At 43.5% G+C, this 22,912-nt stretch overlaps 1 protein-coding gene across 1 annotated transcript; it reads left to right on the top strand.

Moving 5' to 3' along the window:
- Positions 1 to 2,584: 2,584 nt before the first annotated feature.
- On the top strand, positions 2,585 to 22,646 carry Elac1 (elaC ribonuclease Z 1). Its single transcript, XM_052742490.1, has 4 exons — positions 2,585 to 2,715; positions 10,186 to 10,350; positions 15,411 to 15,875; positions 18,430 to 22,646. Exons 2-4 carry the CDS (start codon positions 10,194 to 10,196, stop codon positions 18,909 to 18,911), a joined length of 1,104 nt encoding a protein of 367 aa, XP_052598450.1. The 5' UTR covers positions 2,585 to 2,715; positions 10,186 to 10,193; the 3' UTR covers positions 18,912 to 22,646.
- The last annotated feature ends 266 nt before the right edge of the window (positions 22,647 to 22,912 follow it).

Here is a 22,912-nt window from a genome sequence, read left to right as displayed (position 1 = left end):
TGAAGTATGAGGGCTGTGCTGAGCTGGCCCCACCCCTTACTGGACCTGGGAGAGTTCCCCCAACCACAGAGCTGACCCCTTCCCCCTCACTGGCCCTGGAATAGAGGCTCCCCTGACCCCGGCACAGGAGAACTGGCCCTGCCCCTCACCTGAGGGGGTGGTCCCAGTAGCCTGGACTGACCAACTCAGCTACAACCCAGGCACACATCCAGGGCTTTGAGTTGGCACACCCCAACATCTACCCCATCTGTGACTTGCTGGAGCACATGAAGGGACTGGTCCTGCAGAGCTATGGCCACAGGATCTCCATGACTCCCGGCCACAGCAGGGTATCCAAGGGGAGTTTTGGTGAGGGTCCAGTATTGGTGGTGTACCATGTGCCAGAGGCCTTGAACCTGACCAATAGCACATTAAACAATGAACATTTGCAAGTAAAGCTGCCTAGACAAAAGGGTGTACTGCATGATACACAGCAGCTCCCACTGACCCTAATACAAATGAGGAAGGGAAGGAGAAACAGGAAAGATGGAGGAGTGAAGTAGTTTTTTTTTTGTTTTTGTCTTGTTTTATGTTGGTTTTTTTATTAATATTTTTGTTTGTATTTTTATTTTTTACTTTTTATTTTTATTTCTTTTTAAATCTCCTTTTGGGGGGATGCTACAAGGGTGGAAGGCAGATATGGAAGGACGAGGAAATGAGTGAGATTGGGGTGCATGATGTGAAATTCCCAAAGAATCAATTTAAAAAACTATGTTTAAAAACAGAAAGAAAAGAAAAGCCAAAGCTTTTGTACCTTTCAATTAGAATCCCCACTTGTCAGTTTTAAGTTAGTTTATCTATTTTCTTTATAGCACAAGCAATCCTTAACCTTCAGTCTACATCTCCAAAGGAAGTCTTTTCTTAGAAATGCATCGTAAGGACAGAGTCTAACTTGATCATTAAGGCTCAAGGAGATACCCAGTGAACGTGTAAAAGTCAAAACGGGAAGCTCGTCCTACAGACTGGAAGTTCCTGTAAGGTGTGCCCTCACAGATGGACATGCCTTTCTCAAAATCATTTGAGGCCAAAACATTTTACTTTTAAAATTTACAATGAGGCTAAGCCATGCATGCTTCTAGAAGGAAAGGGAAGGAGACAAAACAAGCATAGATTCCTGGATCAAACACCAGTCCATCTAGTTGCCAACCTGGGACAGTTCCATCCCTGGGCCAGGAATTGCTGGCCCATCCAAGATAGTCACTACTGGACAAGGGACACCATTCCCTGTAGCTTCAGAGGTGATTTTTACCCTCATGGGTCAGACACATGGTCCATCTAGTGTAAAGCTGGAGAACTGGTGCAGAACTCCCCACCTGGATCAGACACCACTGTCTGTCCAGTGCAAAAGTTTAAGGACAGACACATAGAGCAGCTGAGGTCTGAACAAACTCGAATGAGAACTCCTGAAGTCTAAATTTACCCATGTTAACCTTAAAAGTTACGGAAGTTCTTCAAAACATCATTTAGTGAGCCTCCAGAATTAAGATGAGAGACTGGAGTCTCACAAAGAGAAAAGTTAGAGGTTAAAACACAGCATTGAGGAGGGGAAGGAAGCAGGGAGAGTTGTCCTTGAGATTTATAAAGCAGACCAGTAAATCAGCTGTGAGGAGGCGGGGTTCTCTTTCCTGACGCTATTAGCTTGACAGAGAGAAAACAAGAGTACCAACAACCACCTTGAGTAGATAGGAAACGAACAGAGAGTGCGTCTACGATGTAGGATCAAGAGTACAGAAGCTGGAGATCAAGCAGCCGGTGATCCACTCTCAGGCGTGCCTTCCAGGAAGAGCCAATAAAGTCCCTTCTCATCTAAGAACGGGGCACTGATACATCTAAGAGATTACCATCTTTGGTGCCAATGGCACTCATCAAACGCTAAGTAGATCTCCAGCCAGAAGAACAAGAACAAAGAACCGAGACAACACGGAAGCCAATGTTAGTGTTCTAGCTTCATTTCTGCGGCTGTGATAAAAAGTTTATCCTTAAATAGCAAACTTAAACACGAATATGCCTTTAATCCCGGCGCTCTCGGGAGGCAGAGGCAGACACAGATGGTTTTCGGTGAGTTCCAGGCTAGCATGGTCTACATAGCAAGTTCAAACCTAGCCAGGGTGACGTAGTGAGACCCTGTCTCAAAACAAACAAGAAAAAAAAAAACCCCAAACAAAATCCTTAAATATGATCAGAGGTCTATTAGGAGGCACGTGGTTATGCTGATAATGCACTCCGATGCCAAGTGTTTTCCTCTCAAGGCACAAGCTTACACTTTCTGGTTTTGCGGTTGAAAGATTCATCCCAACCAAAGACTCAAAACTTACAGAAGCGCACGTATGTGCAGCACATCAGGGAAAACATTCTTGTCTGGAAAACAGGGCAGGAAAAATCAAACCAAAAGCGGAAGAGTAAACGTTTTCACTTTGGGGTCCCAGCCGGCACCGCCTTGGAGATTTGGAAGTAGGTGGGGACCCGCGACCCCGCGACCCCCCTCCAGGCGGTACAGTCAGACGGGCCGGGCGGGGGCCACCGAGCGCGGACCTCCCGCGCACTTCCCGCGCGCCTAGAGCGGCAGCGCCGGACCGCGGGGCGGCGCACTTCCGGCCGCGCGTCGCCGCTCGTGCACTGCTTGGGCCTCGGAGCCGGCCTGCGCCTCCCTCGGCTCCGGCGGGCCTCGCAGAGAGGGTGAGTGGGGCAGGACGCCCGAGGGGGGCGGGCGCGCTTCCTCGGAACTCGCAGGCACGCGGGGCGGGCGCAGAGGTCCCGGGAGCGCCGGACAGCGAGGACGCGCCGCGTGGTGCCCTGGGCTTGCGGTGGCCACAGGCCTGGCCACTCGCTCTCAGGCCCACGCGGCTCCTTCAATCTCAAAAAAAAAAAAAATGAAGGGCGGCATCATCACCCTCCTGCACCCCAGGCCTGACACTGCCATCCTGGATACTGAGGAGCGGCTGGTCTCCACTGGTCACCCAGGTGCTGTGGGAGGCCCCACGGTCAGCAGAAATTGTGATCTGCAGCCAGGCCCCAAGTGACAAGTCAAGCCTTGTCAAGACTGAAATTACTACGCACTATCTCGAACGTGTGGATGATGAGAGTCTTGAGAAAGCGAGCAGCTGGTTTTTTGTTTGTTTTTTTTTGTGTCCCAAAAAACAGGGACCGAATGTGGTTTGCTCGCATTTAATTCCTAATGCCTAGAGAGATGCATGTCACAAAACCACCGTTGCTTAAATGCTGTTTGCCACCTGACCTACCAGGAGGGTTTTGATTATTGAGTCTATTTTTAAACTTTTTATTGGAGAGATTTTCAAGCATATACGGAGGAAAATTCCCAATTCGTGGTCAAGCTTGTTTCACCCATTACCCTCTTTCCCACTGTTTCAAAGCGATTCTGAAATGTCCCGTTGCATCTGCTAAATGCTTGTCTATAAGACAAGATAGCTGTGTTTTTTTAAAACATAAAGTCATCATCAGTCTAGTTAGCATTTCATGTTCTCATCTATTATCCAGTTAGTGTTTACATTTCCCCTACTGTCTCTTCCTTTATCAGTTAATCCAAATCAGGAGCCATACAAGTACACATATTTCAGACCAGTGATGTCTTCCGTCTCTTTTGCTCTCTTAATCCCTTCTCTTTTTTCCCCCCTTGTACAAGCCATGTGTTCTATGTATATTTTCCTACAACCTGCATATTGCCCCCCCCTTTTTAAAATAATCTCCCTGGAATTCTTTAGTAAAGTGGTATTTAGCCTTTTCTGGTTCTGGTTCTACTTTTGGCAAGAAAACCTCATGGAGGCTTCCTGTGTGCATGGAGGCCCACTGTGTACATGGAGGCCTGTTTATTTCATGCTGCATTATCAAGACTTAAATAAGATCTTGCCTCTCTTCATGGGTCTTTTATATACAAAGCGCTCCTTGGGGTAAGCAGATAATTGAGTAAGGAACAACTAACAACTTGCGGCCGAACTGTCACCTAGTAGCAACCCTGGATGAAATAATGGATCTTGCCAGTGATCATTAGTAGCTGCTGTTAACATCAAAAAAGGAGACATTCCAGCACTGTGTCAATCCTGTAGAAAGCACCTCATACCACTGAGAAAGTACTTTTGGAACAGTGGGGATCAAGTTGGAGTGTAGATGGATCAAGGTTGCCCAGGAGTTGATAATTTGAAGTTTTGTGAATACTCTGTGGCAATGTATTGTACTGACATTTCTAATTCTGTATGTGTTTGAAATCTCTTGTTTTTGTTTCAAGACAGGGTTTCTCCAGCCCAGGTGGCCTCAAACTCTTTTTTTTTTGGTTTTTCGAGACAGGGTTTCTCTGTAGTTTTAGTGCCTTTCCTAGAGCTCACCCTGTAGACCAGGCTAGCCTTGAACTCACAGAGATCTACCTGGCTCTGCCTCCCGAGTGCTGGGATTAAAGGCATGCGCCACCACCGCTGGCTGGCCTCTAACTCTTAATCCCTCTACTTTAGCCTCCCATCATGGATTTGAGGTGTTTACCAACACACCCCATTGGAATTGTGTGTATACACATGGATGTGCAAATGTGTATGGAGGCCAGAAGTCAGTGTTGCATGTCTTCCAGATTACTCTCTACCTTAATTTTTTGAGACAAGGTCTTTTACTCACAGATTGTCTAGATTGGTTGCCAGTGAGTTCTAGGGATCTGCTTGCCTGCTTCCCCAGCCCTAGGGTTATAGACACCCCTGTCAGACCCAGATTTTTATGTGGGTGCTGGGAATCTGAACACAGATCCTCATGCTGTGTGTCAGGCACTTCACTCAACTGAGGTATCTCTCTAGCCTCTGAAAAATTTCAACTCGGGTTTTTTTTGTTTTTGTTTTTGTTTTTTTTTTTTTGTTTTTTTTTTTTGAGATAAGACCATACTGTGTAGCCTTAGGTGGCCTGGAGCTTGCTGCGTAGACCATTTATAGAGATCTGCCTGCCTCTGTCTTCCAATAGCTAGTATTAAGGGCATGTGCAACCATGCCCCGCCTGAAATTTTTAATAACGCATATTTTAATGTTTACTAATGACTTCAGGTTATGATCCTTGGGTTATGGTTTTCTCCCAAGGCATTCTTGTTTGTTTCATTTGCTAAGCTGGTTTGAGAGTATCTCATGTAGCTCAATCTGGCCTTCAAGTTGCTATGTAGCTGAAGCTGGCTGGTTTTGGTCTCCCAGATCCTCTTGGCTCCACCTTGTAAGTGCTGGGATCACAGGTATGCACCACCTAACATGCTCACTAAATAGTTCTAAATGTGACTGTTAGAATTACAGGGGAACAGCCTCTCTGCCCCTTTAAAAACTACTACACATATGCCTTACAGAATTTCCTATGTAACAGTTCTGGGATGGGACCTAATCATTGGTGTTTTCAAGCTGCCTGAATAATTACGATATGCTTCCAGTTTTTCCAACCTCTTGTCTACATCCATTATTCGTTAGGGATTGCAAAATGATTATGTAAAATAGGCTTCGAAGACTCAGATGAGAGATTAGGAAATACTGTCTGAGAATGGAAATGCCCAACCCAAAGAGCCCTGACTTGAGATGTATTTGAGTTTTGATGACTGGGACTCATAGCTAAATTCACATATACGTATCATTGGGCTTTCGATTCATCTTTTTCTATAAATGATAGCACTACTCTTGGCAAGGCACAGACACATTGGGAACTTCTCTTTCCCCAGTTCTGGACAGAACTGTAAAGAAACTCATTTCTTTCCATCAGTTTCTGTCTTCCAGAGCCTTAGATTCCAGTAACAATTACATCCTGTTCTTCCTTCTGCTTTTTACTAGCTATAAGTTAACTTCCTATGGACTGTTATCCCTACCTCTTGAAAATTGCAGTGCAATAAGGAAGGAATGCAGTAAGCCTGTACATACTAAACTACTTCATTGTCAAAAGGTAAGCTTAGTCTTAGAGGCAGAAATGTGAAGTAACTCATGGAAGGGATGCTAACAGTAACCTTAATGCTTGGGTGTAGTTAACCACCTTGTGTGTGAGGCGTGTGCAGGGCAAAGAGTAGGGAGCTGTTTCCCAAAATGGAAAGAAAAACTAAATGTTGTGTAGCTATAAAAGCATGTTTGGCCTTTTACTACATTAAAAAGTTCACTATTAAATACAAAGCAAAAATAAATAAAACATTGCTCATTGCAGCTGAAAACAAAAATGTAAGTTACCAGACATTGTCCTGTCTGTCTCCCATCATTCCAAAGATCCAGGAGACTGCCAGCATTAATGATGTTGTTTACCCTTTCCCCACACTGTCTTATGTAAGTGTAGGGACTTGGAGCATTGTTCTAGAACAAGATTATACTGTAACCATTTATAATTTTCCCTTTGTTATCCTTGTAGTTACAGATCAGAGTGTTTACCCATAGACTATAATTCAATAGAATAATATTAAGAACATACACTAGTAATTTTCCTGTTGACATAGAAATTACTTCTATATTTTAGCCCACCCAGAAGCACCAAAGTAAGCATTATTATACATAAATATTTATTTCTATAAGCTAGATTCCAGAAAATGAGATTGCTTGGATTTATTATCAACACTATCATTACTGGCAATATTTGTCAATTATCCCAGAGTGCAATAGCAATTCACCCCTCCACCATCAGTAACTTGTAATTGCACCTGCTTTCCCATTTCCCATCACCCCAAGTAGCTCTGGCTGGCATGGCTTGATTAGTAGCTGCCAGCTGATATGTGGGAAATTGAGTCTCTTTGTTCTTTAATTTGCTGAGCACTTTTAATGCTTATTAGTCTTTTGAATGTATTCTATGATTTGGTATATAGCTTCTTTACTTTTGTGTGTGTCAGTATTTTTTATTAAGTGCATTTCCATAGACTAAAATGAGCTGGAAAGGACATGTGAGGCGGTCAGAGGACAGCTTGTGAAAGTTGACTCTCTATTTCTACCTTGTGGGTTCTAGGGATTGAACTCAGGTCCTCGGGCTGGGCTACAAGCTCCCTTACCCAAGGAACCACTTCTCTAGCACCCCATAAACATTTTAAGAGGCTTTAATCTCTTAAAAACAATTTTTACTTTCCTTAAATTTTGAGAATCTCATAACAAGTACTGTATTTGTATTTCTACCTCTCCCTTTTCCCCTTCCAGTTCATCCCTGCCGCCTCCTACAAATTCATGACCTCTTCTTTAATTACTACTGTTCCACACATATAGACAAATAGGTATATTCAATCTAATGAATCCATTTAGTGTTGCTTATGTGTGCATGTATTTAGGGCTGACCAGTTGGGATTGGATAACGGGAGTGGAGGAAGCCCTGAGTGAATGTGTGCTGCTGACATGGCCATGTCATGGACCTTAGCCTTAGACCCAAGGGAAAAACACAAAGCCTCCCTAACCCTCCCCACCCAGGGTGAGGCTCAGTGGGATGGACAAGCCTTCCTCAGGAGTCCCAAGTGTGAGTGTTGACAGTATGTGCTGATGTCCACCTTAGCACCATCCTCCTTTAAGGTCTGAAGACTGTTCCCCTACAGAGACTGCTCCTGCTGAGATTAGCTAAACCTGCCTCCTCGATCCAGCTGTATGCCATAACCCTGCCTCTTTGTTCAGCTATGTGCAATAATCCTCGGTTCAACTCTATATAATAGACACACTGAGCTTCTGGGGTGTTGGGTCTGTCCGTCAGATAGCCCAGTCCACCCTACTCCAGCTATCTGTGTATGTCTATGTATGTTTGTCTTTTCTTTGTTCCCTTGCTGCCTCAGTCAGGCCCATCCCTGGATCCATGTAGGACACAGCAGATAACCTGTCAGGTAGCTCGTCCCTGAAGAAAACGGATTCTTCCTCCCTAAGCATCCATTGACTGTAGCTCTTCATCTAGGGGTGTGGCACCTTTTGAAATTTCCGCCGTCCATATGGCCATGGGACTGGTGGTATTATTTGCAGGCCCTGTTTAGGCAGCCATGCAGTTGAGACTTCACATTTGGAAGCTTCTCTCACATTTGGAAGGCCCTACCTAGCAGCAGGCTTCCTGTGTAGCGCGAATTCTAATTGGTCTTAATAAGAAAAACCCGGAGTCAGATATTGGGGTAAACGCTGAAAGATCAGAAAAGGAGCAGCCAAAGTCACCTCTTACCTTTCCGACTCCTCAAACCAAAAAGGGGCCAAGCTCCTGTCTCCACCCGCCTTATATTCCTCTCTCCGCCCAGCCATATCACTTCCTGTCTCCTTCTATACAGACCTCCAGACCTCTATGGTTAACTAAAGGCTAGCTCCACCCTCTGATCTTCAGGCAAGCTTTGTTAGAGCACAAACAAAATATCACCACAGTCCTGGTCATCTGACTCCTAAAAAATCTTGCTGCTCCTGAGTGTTTTCTCTCAGCCTGAGGTTTTGTGGATGTTTACTTTTTCTGTCATTTGACTGAGTTTTTGGTACACAGAAGTTACAAGATGGTGTAACATTGTTTTTAAATGTCAGAGCTTCTTGCCTTTGCAAGGAAGACTTTTCCACTCCCCAAAGACATATTCTCCAGATCCCCCCACCCAGTGTTGGGGATGGAACCAGAGCCTCTTGCGTGCGGGGCAAAGGCTCACCCATTGAACTATATCCGCAGCACTCTTCTAATTTTTAAAGCACATCTTATCATTTTTTGTATTTAAATTTCTATCTCGTGTGGAACTGGTTATTCATAAGTTTCAGCTAACTCTCATTTATTGCGTGTGACGCACATCTCCGTCACAGACACAGATCAGAGGGGACACCATGCCTAGAGCTAGTGAGATTAGTGCCAGGAGTTGGCAGAAATCTGCACACTGGCTGGGTTGCAGATCACTGAAAAGAGCAGATACAGTCCCAGCTGGAGGTATGCTTATGGCAGCTCTTCTGGCCTGGGCACAGGTCTGTGTCTGAGCAGGGGACTTGGGGGAGAAGGCAAAGGTGCACTCTAACCAACCCTGAACTCTGTCCTTGAGGGAAGGACGCCATTTGCATTGCTGTGAAATATCAGCACTGTTATCCAGCACCCTGATCCTTCAGAGGAAGGACTGGTCACCATGGCCACCACCTGGTGAGCATGATCAAATACTATCTCTTGTTCAGAACCTTAGCCAGAACCAAACCCAGGTGGGGCTTAGTGTTTATTAGGACTTAAAAAAATGAACTAGTACAAACAAGTATGGAGCCTTCTCATAGACCTCACCCTTCACTCCCCATTTCCTTCTGTACAACATTAGTCTGGTAAGTTCATGAGCCAGCTTTGACAATTATTAACAAATGTCATTTGAATTTTTGTGTTGTGCACTGTGTGTACCAATACATAATAACATTTCTTTGTCTGTATATGTGGTACTGGGGTCAAATCCAGAGCTTTCTATGTGCTAGGTAAGTGCTATACCAGTTACATGCCCATTTCCATATAATGACATTGCTGAGTTGATGCTGTCATATAGAATGGCTTTGTTTCCTTGAAAATGTGCTTCCTCTATTAATCCTCTCCCTGGTATCACTGGCAAACACCCATCTTTTACTGTCTCTGTAGTTTGTCTTTTTTAGATTGTCGTAGGGTTGGGATTCAACTACAGTGCTTCACTTGTAGTGCCAGGTACTAAGCCCAGAGCCTTGTGCGTGCCAGGTCAGAGCTCTACCCATTGAGCTAGGTTTTTAAAAATATATATTTATTGATTTATTTGTGTATGGAGGGAGCGTGGAGGTAAGGGGGCAACAAGGACCTGGTTCCCTCCACCATGTGTATTCAGGAGTCAAGCTCGGGTTGTCAGGGGTAGTAGCAAGTGACTTAACCTGCTGAGTCCCAGAACTATAGTGGTGTGTGTATGTTTATGCGTGCGCTGCCCATGCCCATGTATGTGCGGTTATATAAGGTCTGGTGACCTGTAGTTTTAACCAGTTAAGACATAAAGCAGGCCTGGGGCTATAGTTCAGTGGTAGAGTACTGGCACTATTTTAAACCACCAAACAGATCATTTTAACCAGAAAATAACTAGGGATCAAAGATATAGCTCCATGTAGATAGAGCTCATGCTCAGCAAGTGTGAAGATCTGGGTTCATTCCTAGTACCAAAAATCAACCAATCACTCCATCAGTCAGTAAATCTCAGAGGAATGTGTTTTGGTGCAGTGATTTTTTTAATAACCCCCAGTGATATTTCTGTTGCAGGGTGGAAGATGTCTATGGATGTGACTTTCCTTGGGACAGGAGCAGCATATCCGTCCCCAACCCGGGGTGCCTCAGCTGTGGTTCTTCGGTGTGAGGGCGAGTGCTGGCTCTTTGACTGTGGGGAGGGAACACAGACACAGCTCATGAAAAGCCAACTTAAAGCAGGTCAGTGTGCATCCCACTTACTCAGATTTGGCCTCGGTCATGTTTCATGTCTTGACTCTTGACTCTTCCATAACAGCCCTAAAGAAGCATCCACTTCTGAAGCAGAGCTCTGTCTGATAAGCCTTGAAAGAGTATCAGGCATCCAGCAGTGCCTGCTGAATGTCCTATGTGCCTTTACTTGCTTTTCACTTATCCTGTGAGTGTGAGAGAATGATTGACGAAGGCCTGGGCACGCAGGATGTCGAGAGACAAGAGGTGTAGCAGATGAACCCTGTCCTAACAAGGGAGTGGTGGCCACACTGCTCTCCACCAGGAGACAGTGTTCTGGGAGAGTGCAAAGGGCAGGAGATGGGCAGACGAGAGGACACTGATACTCTTGCTATCACGGTAGCCCTCTCAGACAAGGTTATCTCTGAATTGCTGAGAGAGGGAAAATCCCTGACCTGGCGAGAATAGAAGTCCAGTTGAGGGAATGGAGTAGTAAGCCAAGACTGGCCCCTGGAGGCAGAGGAATCCCGTGTTGAAAACTCTCAGCCTGAGCCAGGCAGACCTGGTGTTAGGCCCAGTTGTAGCTCAGGCTTGACCTTAGCAGAGCAGCAGGCTTAAATTTGCTTTTCTTGTCCCAAAGAACAGGTATACAAACTGCCTAAAAGAAATGTCATAAAGCAGGTGTGTGGCACTTGCCTGGAATCCCAGAACTCAGGAGGTAGAGAGGATTGTGAGTTAGAGGACAGCCTGAGCTACACAGTGAGACCTTGTCTCCAAAAACAATTGAAGGAATTATATATATTAAATAATTTGTGTCCTACATGGCTGCTTCCATCTCACCATTTAAATCTTTAAAAATAATTTCTAATAGCTCATCAATTATCAGGTTTTCATCATTTAAATCTCATCTCAAAGGCTCTTTCCTCAGGATTTTCTGAACCTCCTGGGTTAAGTATCCTCTCCCTACCCTAGTCATTCCTTTGTTTTATACTATTTTTATTAACAGTGTCCTTAGTGTCTGGAACTATGCTATGTAAGGAGTTTGTTTTTGTGCTTGCACATTAATGTATAGTCAGGTGGGTCTAGTGACACCTGGGTGCCTGGTAAATGCCTAACAAGCCCCTGTTCATTGTGAACAATGGACATTTAGGGTCTCCCACTTCTGAGGTCTTGATAAATCACAGTTGCTACAGCTCATCAGAGGGTGTGCACTTGGTATTTAAAGAAACATACTTCTAGTATCCAGGGACCAGAAGCTATCAGTCATGTAGATATAGGAAACAAAGGAGGGATTTTTAAATACTTGCAGCATGAAAGAGGGGGCACTAATTGTGGTGGAATGCATGCTTAGGATGTGTACCACCATGTTCTAGTCCCCATCATTGAAACCAAAATCAACAAAGCAAAAGAAATGAGGATTAAGTGATTTCTAAAAGCATTACAAAAGCACGATCTTAACACAATAGTAAAATTTGAAAATGGGACTATGTGCAAGGCCTTGAGTTCAGCCTCCAACACTAAAAAAAGAAAAATTAAAAAATTAAATTTTATATATATATATATATATACACACACACACACACACACACACACACACGCGCGCGCGCGCGCGTGTGTGTGTGTGTGTGTGTGTGTGTGTGTGTGTGTGTGTGTGTAATCTGGCAATTGAGTACTCTACCACTGAACCAAATCCTAGTACTTTTTACTTTTCTAGGTTTTTATTTTGAGATAAGATTTTGCTAAGTTACCCATTGACTATTCTGGAATTCACTCAGTAGTCCAGGAAGGCCTTGAATTTGTGGTTGGAATAGTAGGCCTGGCCCATTTTAAGAGAGTGTGTGTGTGTGTGTGTGTGTGTGTGTGTGTGTGTGTGTGTGTGTGAGAGAGAGAGAGAGAGAGAGAGAGAGAGAGAGAGAGAGAGCGAGCTCGAGAGCTGGAGGGAGGAAGGGAAGGAAGAAAAACACGTTGCTGTGGCTGCTCTGGTGACACATTCCTGTTAGCCTAGTACTTAGGTGGTAGAAGCCAGAGGATTAGGAGTTCAAGGTTATCCTCTATATTTGAGTCAAGCCTGATCTACATGAGACCTTGTCTCAAAAGAACAAAACTTCTTAATTAGAAAAATTTTTGAATGCATATTTTTATTGAAGAAATTCAAATAAAACAAAACTAAAATGTATAAATAAGAAAAGCCCAAGTCTTCCTCACACAGATGCGCCCTCCACCCCAACACACATACACATACCTCTCTCTCTTTTCTAGGAGGCAGAGTTCCATATAGTCCAGGAAGCGTTGAACTTATTACATAGCCCATGACTTTGACTATCAATCCTCCTGCCTCTACATCCAAGTGCTGGGATTATAGGCATGCACCATAACATCCAGTTTTATGTGGTACTGGGGAGTGAATTCATGGCTTTGTGAATGGGTGATAGGCAAACACTGTACTGAGTTAATGTCCATAGCTCCCACAGGTACATTTTCTATGAATACAGATGTGGTAATGGTATGGATATGTATAAAAGTATGTGTAATTTGCCTAAATGGAGCCACACTTTGCTCGACATTAAGTGCTTTTTGTTTTAACTGAACAGATATATCATATACTGTTGGGACAGTATATTTAGTTGCATTATCATGTCCAGCTAAGGATGCCTAGTGTTCTGCTTCTCTGTGGCCAGTGTTTCCCCACCACTTCCTTCTTCTTAGGGGAAAGGAATCGAGTGTGATTTTTACTCTTCATCGGATAGCTTCCTCATACCTTTCATGGCTGTGGTTGCCATTCCTTGTCTCTCAGAAATCACATTTCCTGAAAATGAAACGCCTGCCCTTGAAACTGTTTACTGTGGGAAGCAGTTCTCTCTCCCTTTGTGTGCTGCACTTGCCTTGCTTCCCAGGCTGTTTTGTATTTGTTTGTTTTTGTATTTTGTATCCAACTTTGGCTTTGTTTTGCAGTAGATATAGTGAGGAGGCCTAGAAAGTCTGATGTTGGCAGTTTTGAGGCCAACATGGGACCTGGACTCAGTGGCTGCTGTAATTATTTTTTTTCTAGAGTCCTTGGGTCATATTGAAAGACAGTCTGGAAAGGGAAAAATGGGAAAATTTAAGGAATATCCTTTCATTTGAAGTTGAAAAAAAACAAACCAGCAAAAATGAAGGCTTACAAGAGGCCTGGGGGTATAGCTCTGTGAGAGAGCGCACCCTAGATTCTAGCACCCTAGATATCTCCAGCACCATACAGAAATTACAAAACAAACCTGAAGAAGAGCAAAGGCAGCATATGGAAGACATCTATAGAGAGAAACCTTGTGAAACTAGAGAGCACATCCTGGGGGAGGGGGTCCTCAAGGACCCAAGTCAGCCTCTGAGCCAGCCTGGGCGTAGTCATTCTGGGAAGCTGTGCTTTGAGAGCGTTTGCTGTTAGAACAAATCACAGTGTGATAAACTGTTCCTGTTCTTTTATGGTATCAATAAACTGCTCCTGTACTTTTATGGTATCATATACTTCAGATAGGTGGCCCTTGAGCCTGTTCTACTGGAAATATACTGGTTGTGATTGTTACTTTCAAAATGCCTGTGGTGCATCTCAGAAAATGCTGATGTGGCATCCTGCCATTTCCCAGCAGTGAATTCAGTTTGTCATTAGCTAAATCAAGTTACAGCCCGAGCCAGTGTGCACGAACAAGCTGGTGTGTAGGTTCAGCCCGGAAACAAGAATAGGGCCCAGTGCCCTTGTGCAGTCTGATCAGGGATCTGCTGTAGTCTGCGTGCTGACCTCTGATGTCCACGACCTTCCTCATTCCTACCTCGTTCCTCTTCTAGTTTTCTTAGTCTTCCTCCTCCCAATCTGTGTCCCGTTTGTCCTTCCTCCACATCCTCACTGGGACACATGGCTCAGTCTTCGTTAGTGAATCCCTGTCCAGCAAGGAGACCTTAGAAGGCAGTTTTGGGTTTAGGCTTGATACAGTCAATTAGAGCCATGGAACATTCCATTTTGCATTATGTACATGTTTGCTCATCTCAGAGGGACTGATAGGGGACAGTGTAACTGAAAGATGCTTTGACACTTGAGGCCATTTAGTTAAGTGGGTTATCTTGGTGTACTTTTATATTTCACATTTGGAATGTGAGAATATGTAGGAAAACACTTGAAAAGCTGTAAAACACTGTAATTTGAAGATTTTCATAGAAAAAAAATACTATCCTATTTAAACTATCCTGTGAAGCTGGGCTTGGTAGTTCACACCTATAATCCTGTCACTTGGGAGGCTAAGGCAGGAGAATTGCCAGAAGTTCAAGGCTGCCTGGATTACATACTGAGTTCCAGGCTAGCATGGGCTATAGAGTGAGAGCTTGTCTCAGAAAGCAACCAAGTAGGGCTGGGTAGATGTCTCAAGGGTAAGAATGCTTGCTGTCTAGCATGAGGTCCTGAGTTCAAATCCCCTCATCTGTGTAAAAAGCTGGACATGTCTGTGTGGTACCTATAACCCTAGCATTAGTGGGTAGTCAGGAGGCAAATCTTGGGAACTCATTGGTCATCCAGCCAAGCCAAATGATGAGCTTTTGGTTTCTGAGAGACTCTGTCTCAAGATAATAAGTTAGAGGGCCATGGAGGAAGACTCCCAAACTCCTCCTCTGGTCTCTACATGCATGTATATCCACGTATTCATTGCATAGACTACACACACAACACCACATGCACCCCCCACACAAACACACATAAATAAAACCAACCAACCAAACCAACCGGACTGTACAGCATAATAAAGCCTATCTCTCTTTTTTCTGAAGTCACGCAGCAAAATGAAAGGAATAAATAAGTGTATGGTAACATACAGAACATCTAATTTCAGTTTACTACTTTATATGTAAGTTCTTAGGCTTGTTTTAAGTTGCTTTGTTTGTGGAACTGAGGATGTTCTTCGGTGGCAGCGCAGTGGTAGACCAACTGTGTAGTGTGCACAGGGTTAACTTACAGTGTGGGGCTGAGGAGTGGGGATGCTGAGTCGAATAGTTTTGTCTTGGTTTTTATTTCTGAAAAGTTTCCTAATGTATTTCTCTGTCTCGATCAAAAGGGAGAATTACCAAGATCTTCATCACACATCTTCATGGAGACCACTTCTTCGGCCTCCCGGGCCTCCTTTGTACGATCAGCCTGCAGAGTGGCTCTGTGGTCACAAGGCAGCCTATTGAAATCTATGGCCCTGTAGGACTTCGGGATTTCATCTGGAGAACCATGGAGCTCTCTCACACAGAGTTGGTTTTTCCTTATGTGGTCCATGAGATAGTGCCTACAGCTGATCAGTGTCCTGTGGAGGAACTAAAAGAATTTACCCATGTGAATGAAGCAGACAGCTCTCCCAAAGGACAGGGACGAACTATCTGGTTAGACACAGAAGAAAACTCCTACTGTCTGGTTGATGATGAGCAGTTTGTTGTAAAGGCATTTCGCCTCTTTCACAGAATTCCATCCTTTGGCTTTTCAGTTATGGAAAAGAAACGTGCAGGTAAACTCAATGCACAGAAGCTGAAAGACCTCGGTGAGTCTGCCTTTCCTTCTCTTTATCTGAGCTGTTTTAGCGGAAGCCACTGGGAGTGTCAGGGGAGCCTGTTTCCTCTGTGGTCACAGTAAGCACTCACTTCCTTGGCCCAAAATTGGCTTATTAAGGAATATCTTTAGGGTCCAAAGATGCTATTCAGAACAAAACTCGAATACTTAATATATTTGAATCTTTTCTTGTTAGCTTCCTAGATTCACATTCCTTTTTCTTTCCTTTTGGCTGCACTGGGCATTGAATCTAGGACACATGCTAAGCAAGCACTGCCTTCCACTGAGCTAGATCTCCAGCTCGTTCGTCTTTTCACCTGAGCCAGCTTCTCACTAAGTTGCCCAAGGTGGCTTTGAATGTGAGATCATTCTGAGAAGCTGGGGTATAGCCTGTATGACCAGGCCCAGCTCTGACTTGGTTGGCAGGGTGGTTTGAATTGGGCTGGTAAGTCCAGGATTTATTTTTATTTCCTTGTGCTTTTCTTTTTTGTTTTATTTTGGCCATGCTAGGGTTCAAGCCCATGTGCTTGAACCAAATCCTCATGTCTCATTTTTGAAGTTGTTGTGTTTTTGTTTTTTAAATCTGTTCCTATTTTCATTTTTGTTTGATACAGGGTTTCACTCTGTAGCCCAGCCTGGCCCATTGTACTCATTATGTAGCTCAAATTCAAATTCATGATCCTCCAGCCTCTTCCTCAAGATTGATTGGAATTGGAAATATACATAGTCCTCAGGTATGCTTTCAATGACATCTTTGTGTGAGGTGTGTGTGTCCTCTCGTTCATGCATGTGCATGCAGAGGTCAGAGGTTGACATCAGGGGTCCTCAACTACTCTCTACCTTTTTGATACAGAGTCTCTCACTGAACCTAGAGCTCATTATTTTGGCCAGATTGGCTACCCAGCAAGACCCTAGGATCCACCTCTTTCTGTTCCCCAGTGCTGAGGTTACAGATGCGCACCACCACACCTGGATTTGACATGGGGGCTGGGATCTGAACTCAGGTCCTCAGGCTTGCTCAGCAAGCACCTTTTACCCACTGAGGCATCTCCTTGGCTCTTCAATGACGTCTTCAGTGTAAGGATTTTTGCCATGGGTCTTTACTTTACAGTAGCAGCCAGCTACCCCAAGAGTTTCCTTTTTATCCACCTTGCTTACTCATTCAATCTTGATTGAATTAATTTGGCATTGCACCTTAACCAGTTCTACATGTCATGGTTCATCATAGTGGAAAGGAAGCACACAAAGATGGGCAAAGGTCCTTGAAGAATTGGTAATTTCTTCATGTGAGGCCATGATGCATAAGTGAGGAGACCCAAGAAATGGAGGTCTTTTTCTGTTCTCACCACTACACCTGGCATGGCGTGAATATTCCTGTTGAAAGAATGGTAGTGATTCATCTAATGCTTAGTTATTTTCCCCTACTAAAACAATATACTAGATAATGAGGAAAGTGATATAGGTCGAAGGTATTTTTGTCAAGTAAATATTGTGTAAATGGTTATATTTGGAAAATTTAAACATGATCTTTGTTGAAAATCTGTGTTGACCATGTGTTTGTAAGTATTATCCACAGTTAGTCTATATTAAATAACACTGAAGTTTGAAAATCTGGAACTGCTACCATCTACCAAGAAGATTAATCATGTATGATTGCCTGAACTACCCTTGACCTTATTTTTGGTTGTTTTGCTTGGTGTGTGTGCATGTGTGTTTGCTGTGGTATGCAGGTAGAGGTCAGGGACAGCTTTTGGGAGTCAGTTCCCTCCTTCTACCATGTGGGTCTCAGTACCAACCTGAGGTTGTTAGCCTTGGCTGCAAGGGTCTTCACCTGCTGTACCATCTCCCTATCTCAAACTTAGAATCCCAGTAGTCCTTCCGAACAAGTTTCTTATTTAGTCAGTCAGTTCATAGACACTTGTTCTGACTAGAGAGACTGAGTCTGTGTTTATTTAGATCCACTCTTTGATGTCATGGTAAATAAAGGATCCCCAGGAACTGTTGTTCTCATGCAGAACAGAAAATCAGAGCTGGTATCTCGAGTATAGTAAGGCCTAAGTGATAGATACCTCAGAGCTTAACAGTCAGCTCACACATGTTCTAGGAAAAGGTTTCCAGCATAAAGCCATTGTTCATAACAACAGTCAACACTGAGCTTTTAAAATGTTTAAATAACCAGTTGTCTACAAACAGGAAAGCATTTCTTGCAGTTTTGAAAATAATTGGATGCCTTTAATTTTTTAATTTTGTTTTATGCGTATGGGTGTTTTGTCTGCATTATGTCTGTGCACCATATATATATGTCTGGCACCCTCAGAGGCCCTGGAACTGGAGTTACAGACATTTGTGAGCTACCAGACATTGTGGGTGCTGGGAATTGACTCCAGGTCCACTGGAAGAGCAGCAAATGCTCTTAACTGCCGAGCAACTCTCTCCAGACCCCGGGAGATACCTTTGCTATTTGCTGTTTGCTATGCTGTAAAAGTTGTCTCTTTACAAACCATAATTCCATATCTTTGATGTAGTATAATCTGTTTCATCATCAGGTGTACCCCCAGGTCCTGCCTACGGGAAACTGAAAAATGGAATTTCTGTTGTTTTGGATAATGGAGTTACAGTTTCTCCCCAAGACGTCTTAAAAAAGCCTATGGTTGGAAGAAAAATCTGCATACTGGGTGACTGTTCTGGAGTTGTGGGTGATGGAGGAGTGAAGCTGTGCTTTGAAGCAGACCTGTTGATCCATGAAGCAACTCTGGATGATTCTCAGATGGACAAAGCAAAAGAGCATGGCCACAGCACACCGCAGATGGCAGCAACATTTGCGAAGCTGTGCCGTGCGAAGAGGCTGGTTCTAACTCACTTCAGCCAGAGATACAAACCCATAGCCTTGACTAGGGAAGGAGAGACGGATGGCATTGTGGAACTGAGAAAGCAAGCTGAGTCAGTGCTAGGGCTCCAGGAAGTGACTCTAGCAGAAGATTTCATGGTGATTGGCATTCCAATCAAGAAAGGAAGCCAGTGCTCCTGAATGCATAAACGTGGACACGTTGTGCCTGTATTACCAGACCTGTGCTAAGACTTTTATTGGTGGTGGTGGTGAGAAATTTTTTTCTTTAGGTTTTGGATTTTTTTTTTTTTTTTAATTATTTTGGCCCTGATAATCCTAAAGATGGAGCTGGGTTGCTGAGCTGACTCAGTAGTGAGAGGGAACAAGATTTTTAACAATAAATCATTTTTAAATGATAAAAATACCCAGCATCCTTCTTAAAGTGCAGATGTGACAAAATAATCGATTTTTCAGGGGTACTCCTCTTGTGTCTCTGCCACAGATTGAAGCCAATACTCCACCCAGTGTTGGACTTAGCTTTGCCCAGCTTAACTGCCATTATCGGCAAAGTATCTAGGATTGGGTCCTCTTGGCTAAAACTGACATTTTGGCAGTCTGTATAGAATCTGTGTTCCTGACACAGAGATAAATGTATGAAGGCAGTCTACGGGCAGTATTGATGACAACGTGTTGGGGGTGTCATTGGAATAGTCCATGCAGGTTTGCACTAGGTTTTATCTTAGCATTTTATTCAACATTCTGGATTCTTTCAACACATGGTCCTGGGAAGTCTACTAGGAATTAGATATTATGGAATTTTTTTTTCTTGTTGCAGTGATTGAGGGGAGGTGGTGGCTCCACAGAAGTTTACTCAATGGGAGTCACGAATGCCATATGTTCTGCACAGTTTGGGTTAGTCCTGCATAACAATTACCTTGAAATTCTAGGCCTGTTCAGTGACACAAAACTTGTATTCCCAATGTGAATATATGCTTTGCCAAAATTAGTGATGTAATAGGCTGAATTAATAGATAAGCTAAATCTTCCAGTAGATGGTAAAGGATAGGCATGTTAGAATGAAATGCCACATCAAGTGTTATTTGGAAAAAATGAGTCATCAAGTGAAGTTTATAACTGTAGGGAGAAATATTCACGATTCCACCACCCAGGGTGAGTATCTGCTTCAGGTCTAGGGCCCTGGAGCTGTGCTGTGAGCTGAGTGTGGAGGTGGACAGAGAGCTGTGGGCTCTGCTTCCATAGACGAAGTCAGGAGTCAGCGTGGACCCTGACACTGCATTGCTAAGCCACCTGCGTGATTCTGAAAGACATGAGTGCTGGACTAGCCTCGGAGGAAAAAAGAAAAAGTCTTTTTTTTCTATGTACTTAAATTGAGGGTATATATAGATAGATATTTTATAGATTCTTATACATATGTTTGTGTATGTGTATAGTTTATTCATGCATATTTTTACATGAAGGCTGGTCTCCCTCCACTATTTTCTTAAAATAAAGATATTTTATTGGATAAACAAAAACTAGGAGTTTATTATCAAAAAATCCTCGGTAAGAAACTCTGAGGTATTATTTTTGGCACAATAAAAATAATGAAAAGCATAAAGGGGCAAGTAGATGAGTGATGTAGAGAAACCCTGGTCATAGGACTTCAAAACAGAGTGCGCACTAACGGGCAGGTCCTTCACTTCTGTTTTCATTAGCACTTCTGCAGCATTCAATGGTGATTTTATTTCATTTTAAGTTGGTTCTTGGAGCCCTGAGGTTGTTTCTGTTAATAGAAGCAAAGCTGACTGGGGTTCCTCTGTTCAGATCTCTGTACCCCCAGTCAGTCCTTCTTTCCAGTTCTCTCTCTAGATGTTAGTGACATCTTAGTCGGGCATGGCGGCACAAACCTGTTTCCTTTGCATTTGTGAGATCCAGGAGAGTCTGGCTACATAGTAAGACTTCATCTCAGAAGAAGAAAAAAGGACAGAAAGAAATAAATCTGACTTATAAGATACATTTTCATGTTTATTCACATCCTAACCACCACACAGGAGTGGCCTGTTTTATTACTCTATGAAGATACGACTTCATCAATTTAAAAACCTCTCTCAAGTCCCACCCTCTCTCCATCTTCTCTCTCCCTTTTTAACAAGTCTCACTGTGTAGCCCAACCTGGCCTCAAGCTTACAGAACTCCTGCTTAAGAGGTGGGGTTATAAGCATGCACTTATAATCTAACCATAATGTTTTGAATGTTTCTTTCCCAAGAAAGTTTTAGAAATTTTAGGCTGAGAGTGTAGCTTGGTGGTTAGCGTGTCCGAGGCCCTGGGTTTGATCTGTAGTATAAAAAGCAAAGATGAATTTTGCCTCCTCGTGCAAATATCTTTATTATGCCTTTAAGTTAATACTCATAATTCAACTCTGATTTCTTTGAATATTCTGATGCCACCTTGAAAATTTGCTACTTTTTCCTTTATTAATGAAATAAAAATCCCTCTTTCCAGTGTATCCATCACAAATAGACAGTGATGACACTTTTATTTACAGAGGTGTATGCTTACGGTGAAATGTACTAGATCTGTCCTTACTAGCAGATTTGAGCTAATGAGCTAAGGAAGGCAATCAGTGGGAATATTGCCCCCATCTTTCTCTTTCCTCTTTTCCTTTGAGATGGGGTCTCATGTAGCCCAGACTAACCTTGAACACTTGCTGTGTAGCCAAGGATGACCTTGAACTTCTGATGCTTCTGCCTCCACCTCCAGAATGCTGTGGTAACAGTTGTGCCACTACACCAGGTTTGTGTGGCGCTGGGGATGGAACACAGGACTTTGTGCCGGCTAAGCAAATACTCCACCAGCTGAGCCATGTCCCAGAGTCCAAATACATGGAGTTTCTGTTTGTTTTTTTATAAGGAATATTAAAAAGGAAGCACTAGTTGTGACTTTGAATATTCTCTCTTGACAGAGAAGAACTAAGTTTAAGGAGAAACTATGGGGTAGTAGTGTGTTTGATTCCTAGTGTCCCCATTGACCACCACACCCCAAGAAAGACAAGGGGGTAGAGGAGGGAAGACAAATGGTTAAGAGTGGATCCAGATTGTAAGAATGTATGAAAATGTAACAATGAAACTCACTGTTTTGTACAATTAATATGTACTAATAACTTTTCTAAGTAAAGAAAGCCACCTTGGCAGAGAGGGTAGGAAGTTTGGGGAGGAAAGACTTACCCCTTTTGTTGGTGCCTTTGGAGTCACTGGCATGGAGGGTGTTGTGACCTGTATGTATATATCCATTTAGTATAGAGGTGCATCACAGCACCCATAGAGATAAACCACTTCTCTGAATAACTAGTCGCCTCCACATCAGTACTCCAGGCAGCTGACAGTTCAGCTCAAGTCCTTGTAATATTCCTGTTTACCATCTGTACCGTAGCCAGAGTGGTGGTTCTTTCCCCGAAATGTAAATTTTTGCCCTCTCTCCCTGACTTGAAACTCCGTAGTGGTCTGGCCTCACTCATCTCTCTAACTTAACCTTACCACCCAGTGCTACTCAAGTGTGCAGCCCCAGCCGTGTGGGCCACCTTTCAGTCCTTGACCAAGGTTTTCTCATGTTCTAGAGCCTTCCAGTAGCCTGCTTCCTTCACCTGAAATAGCATTCCCCAAATCGGCCTAGTGAACCTTCAGGCCACAGCTCTGCTGTCGGGCCTCGTGGATTGTGCCTGCCCAGCTCCTGCTAGGTGGTGTCTTTTTCTCAGCACCTGCAACCATCTTCCTGGCACTTGTCACTCACAGCTTCGTTTTGCCTCTGTATGTGATGTTTCTCTTTCACAGCAGCTCTGTAAGCCACACAAGGGCAGAGCTGTGTCTGCTTCTGTACCCCTTTATGACTAAGTCAGTGCCTAGAACATCAAAGGCATTCAATAAACAGTGTTGACTGGATCCAATTGTCTTGTCCTGTTATTTTGTTAATATTTAGTACTTTGTTATCCAATGGATTTTTTTTTCCTGACTCATGTTAAAAACACACAAAATGCACAGACCCAGTCTCTGACACAGGAGGAGGAGGAGCCGAATCCTTGCTATGATGTTAATGGGCAAATCCTTATAAATAACATTCTGAAACTTTAGTTTGGTGTTCTCAGATATGCAGACAAAACCCTAGAGTCAGGGAAAAGATTAGAGAAAGATTTTCTCTACCTGAGAAG

Source organism: Peromyscus californicus, unplaced genomic scaffold (genome assembly GCF_007827085.1).
Source record: "Peromyscus californicus insignis strain IS unplaced genomic scaffold, ASM782708v3 Scaffold_17__1_contigs__length_78620276, whole genome shotgun sequence".
Taxonomy (NCBI): Eukaryota; Metazoa; Chordata; class Mammalia; order Rodentia; family Cricetidae; genus Peromyscus; species Peromyscus californicus.
The sequence above is the reverse complement of the archived record's forward strand: the minus strand, read 5'-3'. Positions and strand labels throughout refer to the sequence as shown.

Excerpts from the sequence above, each read along its gene's own strand:
- Elac1 (XM_052742490.1), top strand. The coding sequence starts at position 10,194 with ATGTCTATGGATGTGACTTTCCTTGGGACAGGAGCAGCATATCCGTCC. Across the intron at positions 10,351-15,410 it reads GAAAAGCCAACTTAAAGCAG|GGAGAATTACCAAGATCTTC; the intron begins GTCAGTGTGCAT and ends CTCGATCAAAAG. Across the intron at positions 15,876-18,429 it reads ACAGAAGCTGAAAGACCTCG|GTGTACCCCCAGGTCCTGCC; the intron begins GTGAGTCTGCCT and ends TTTCATCATCAG.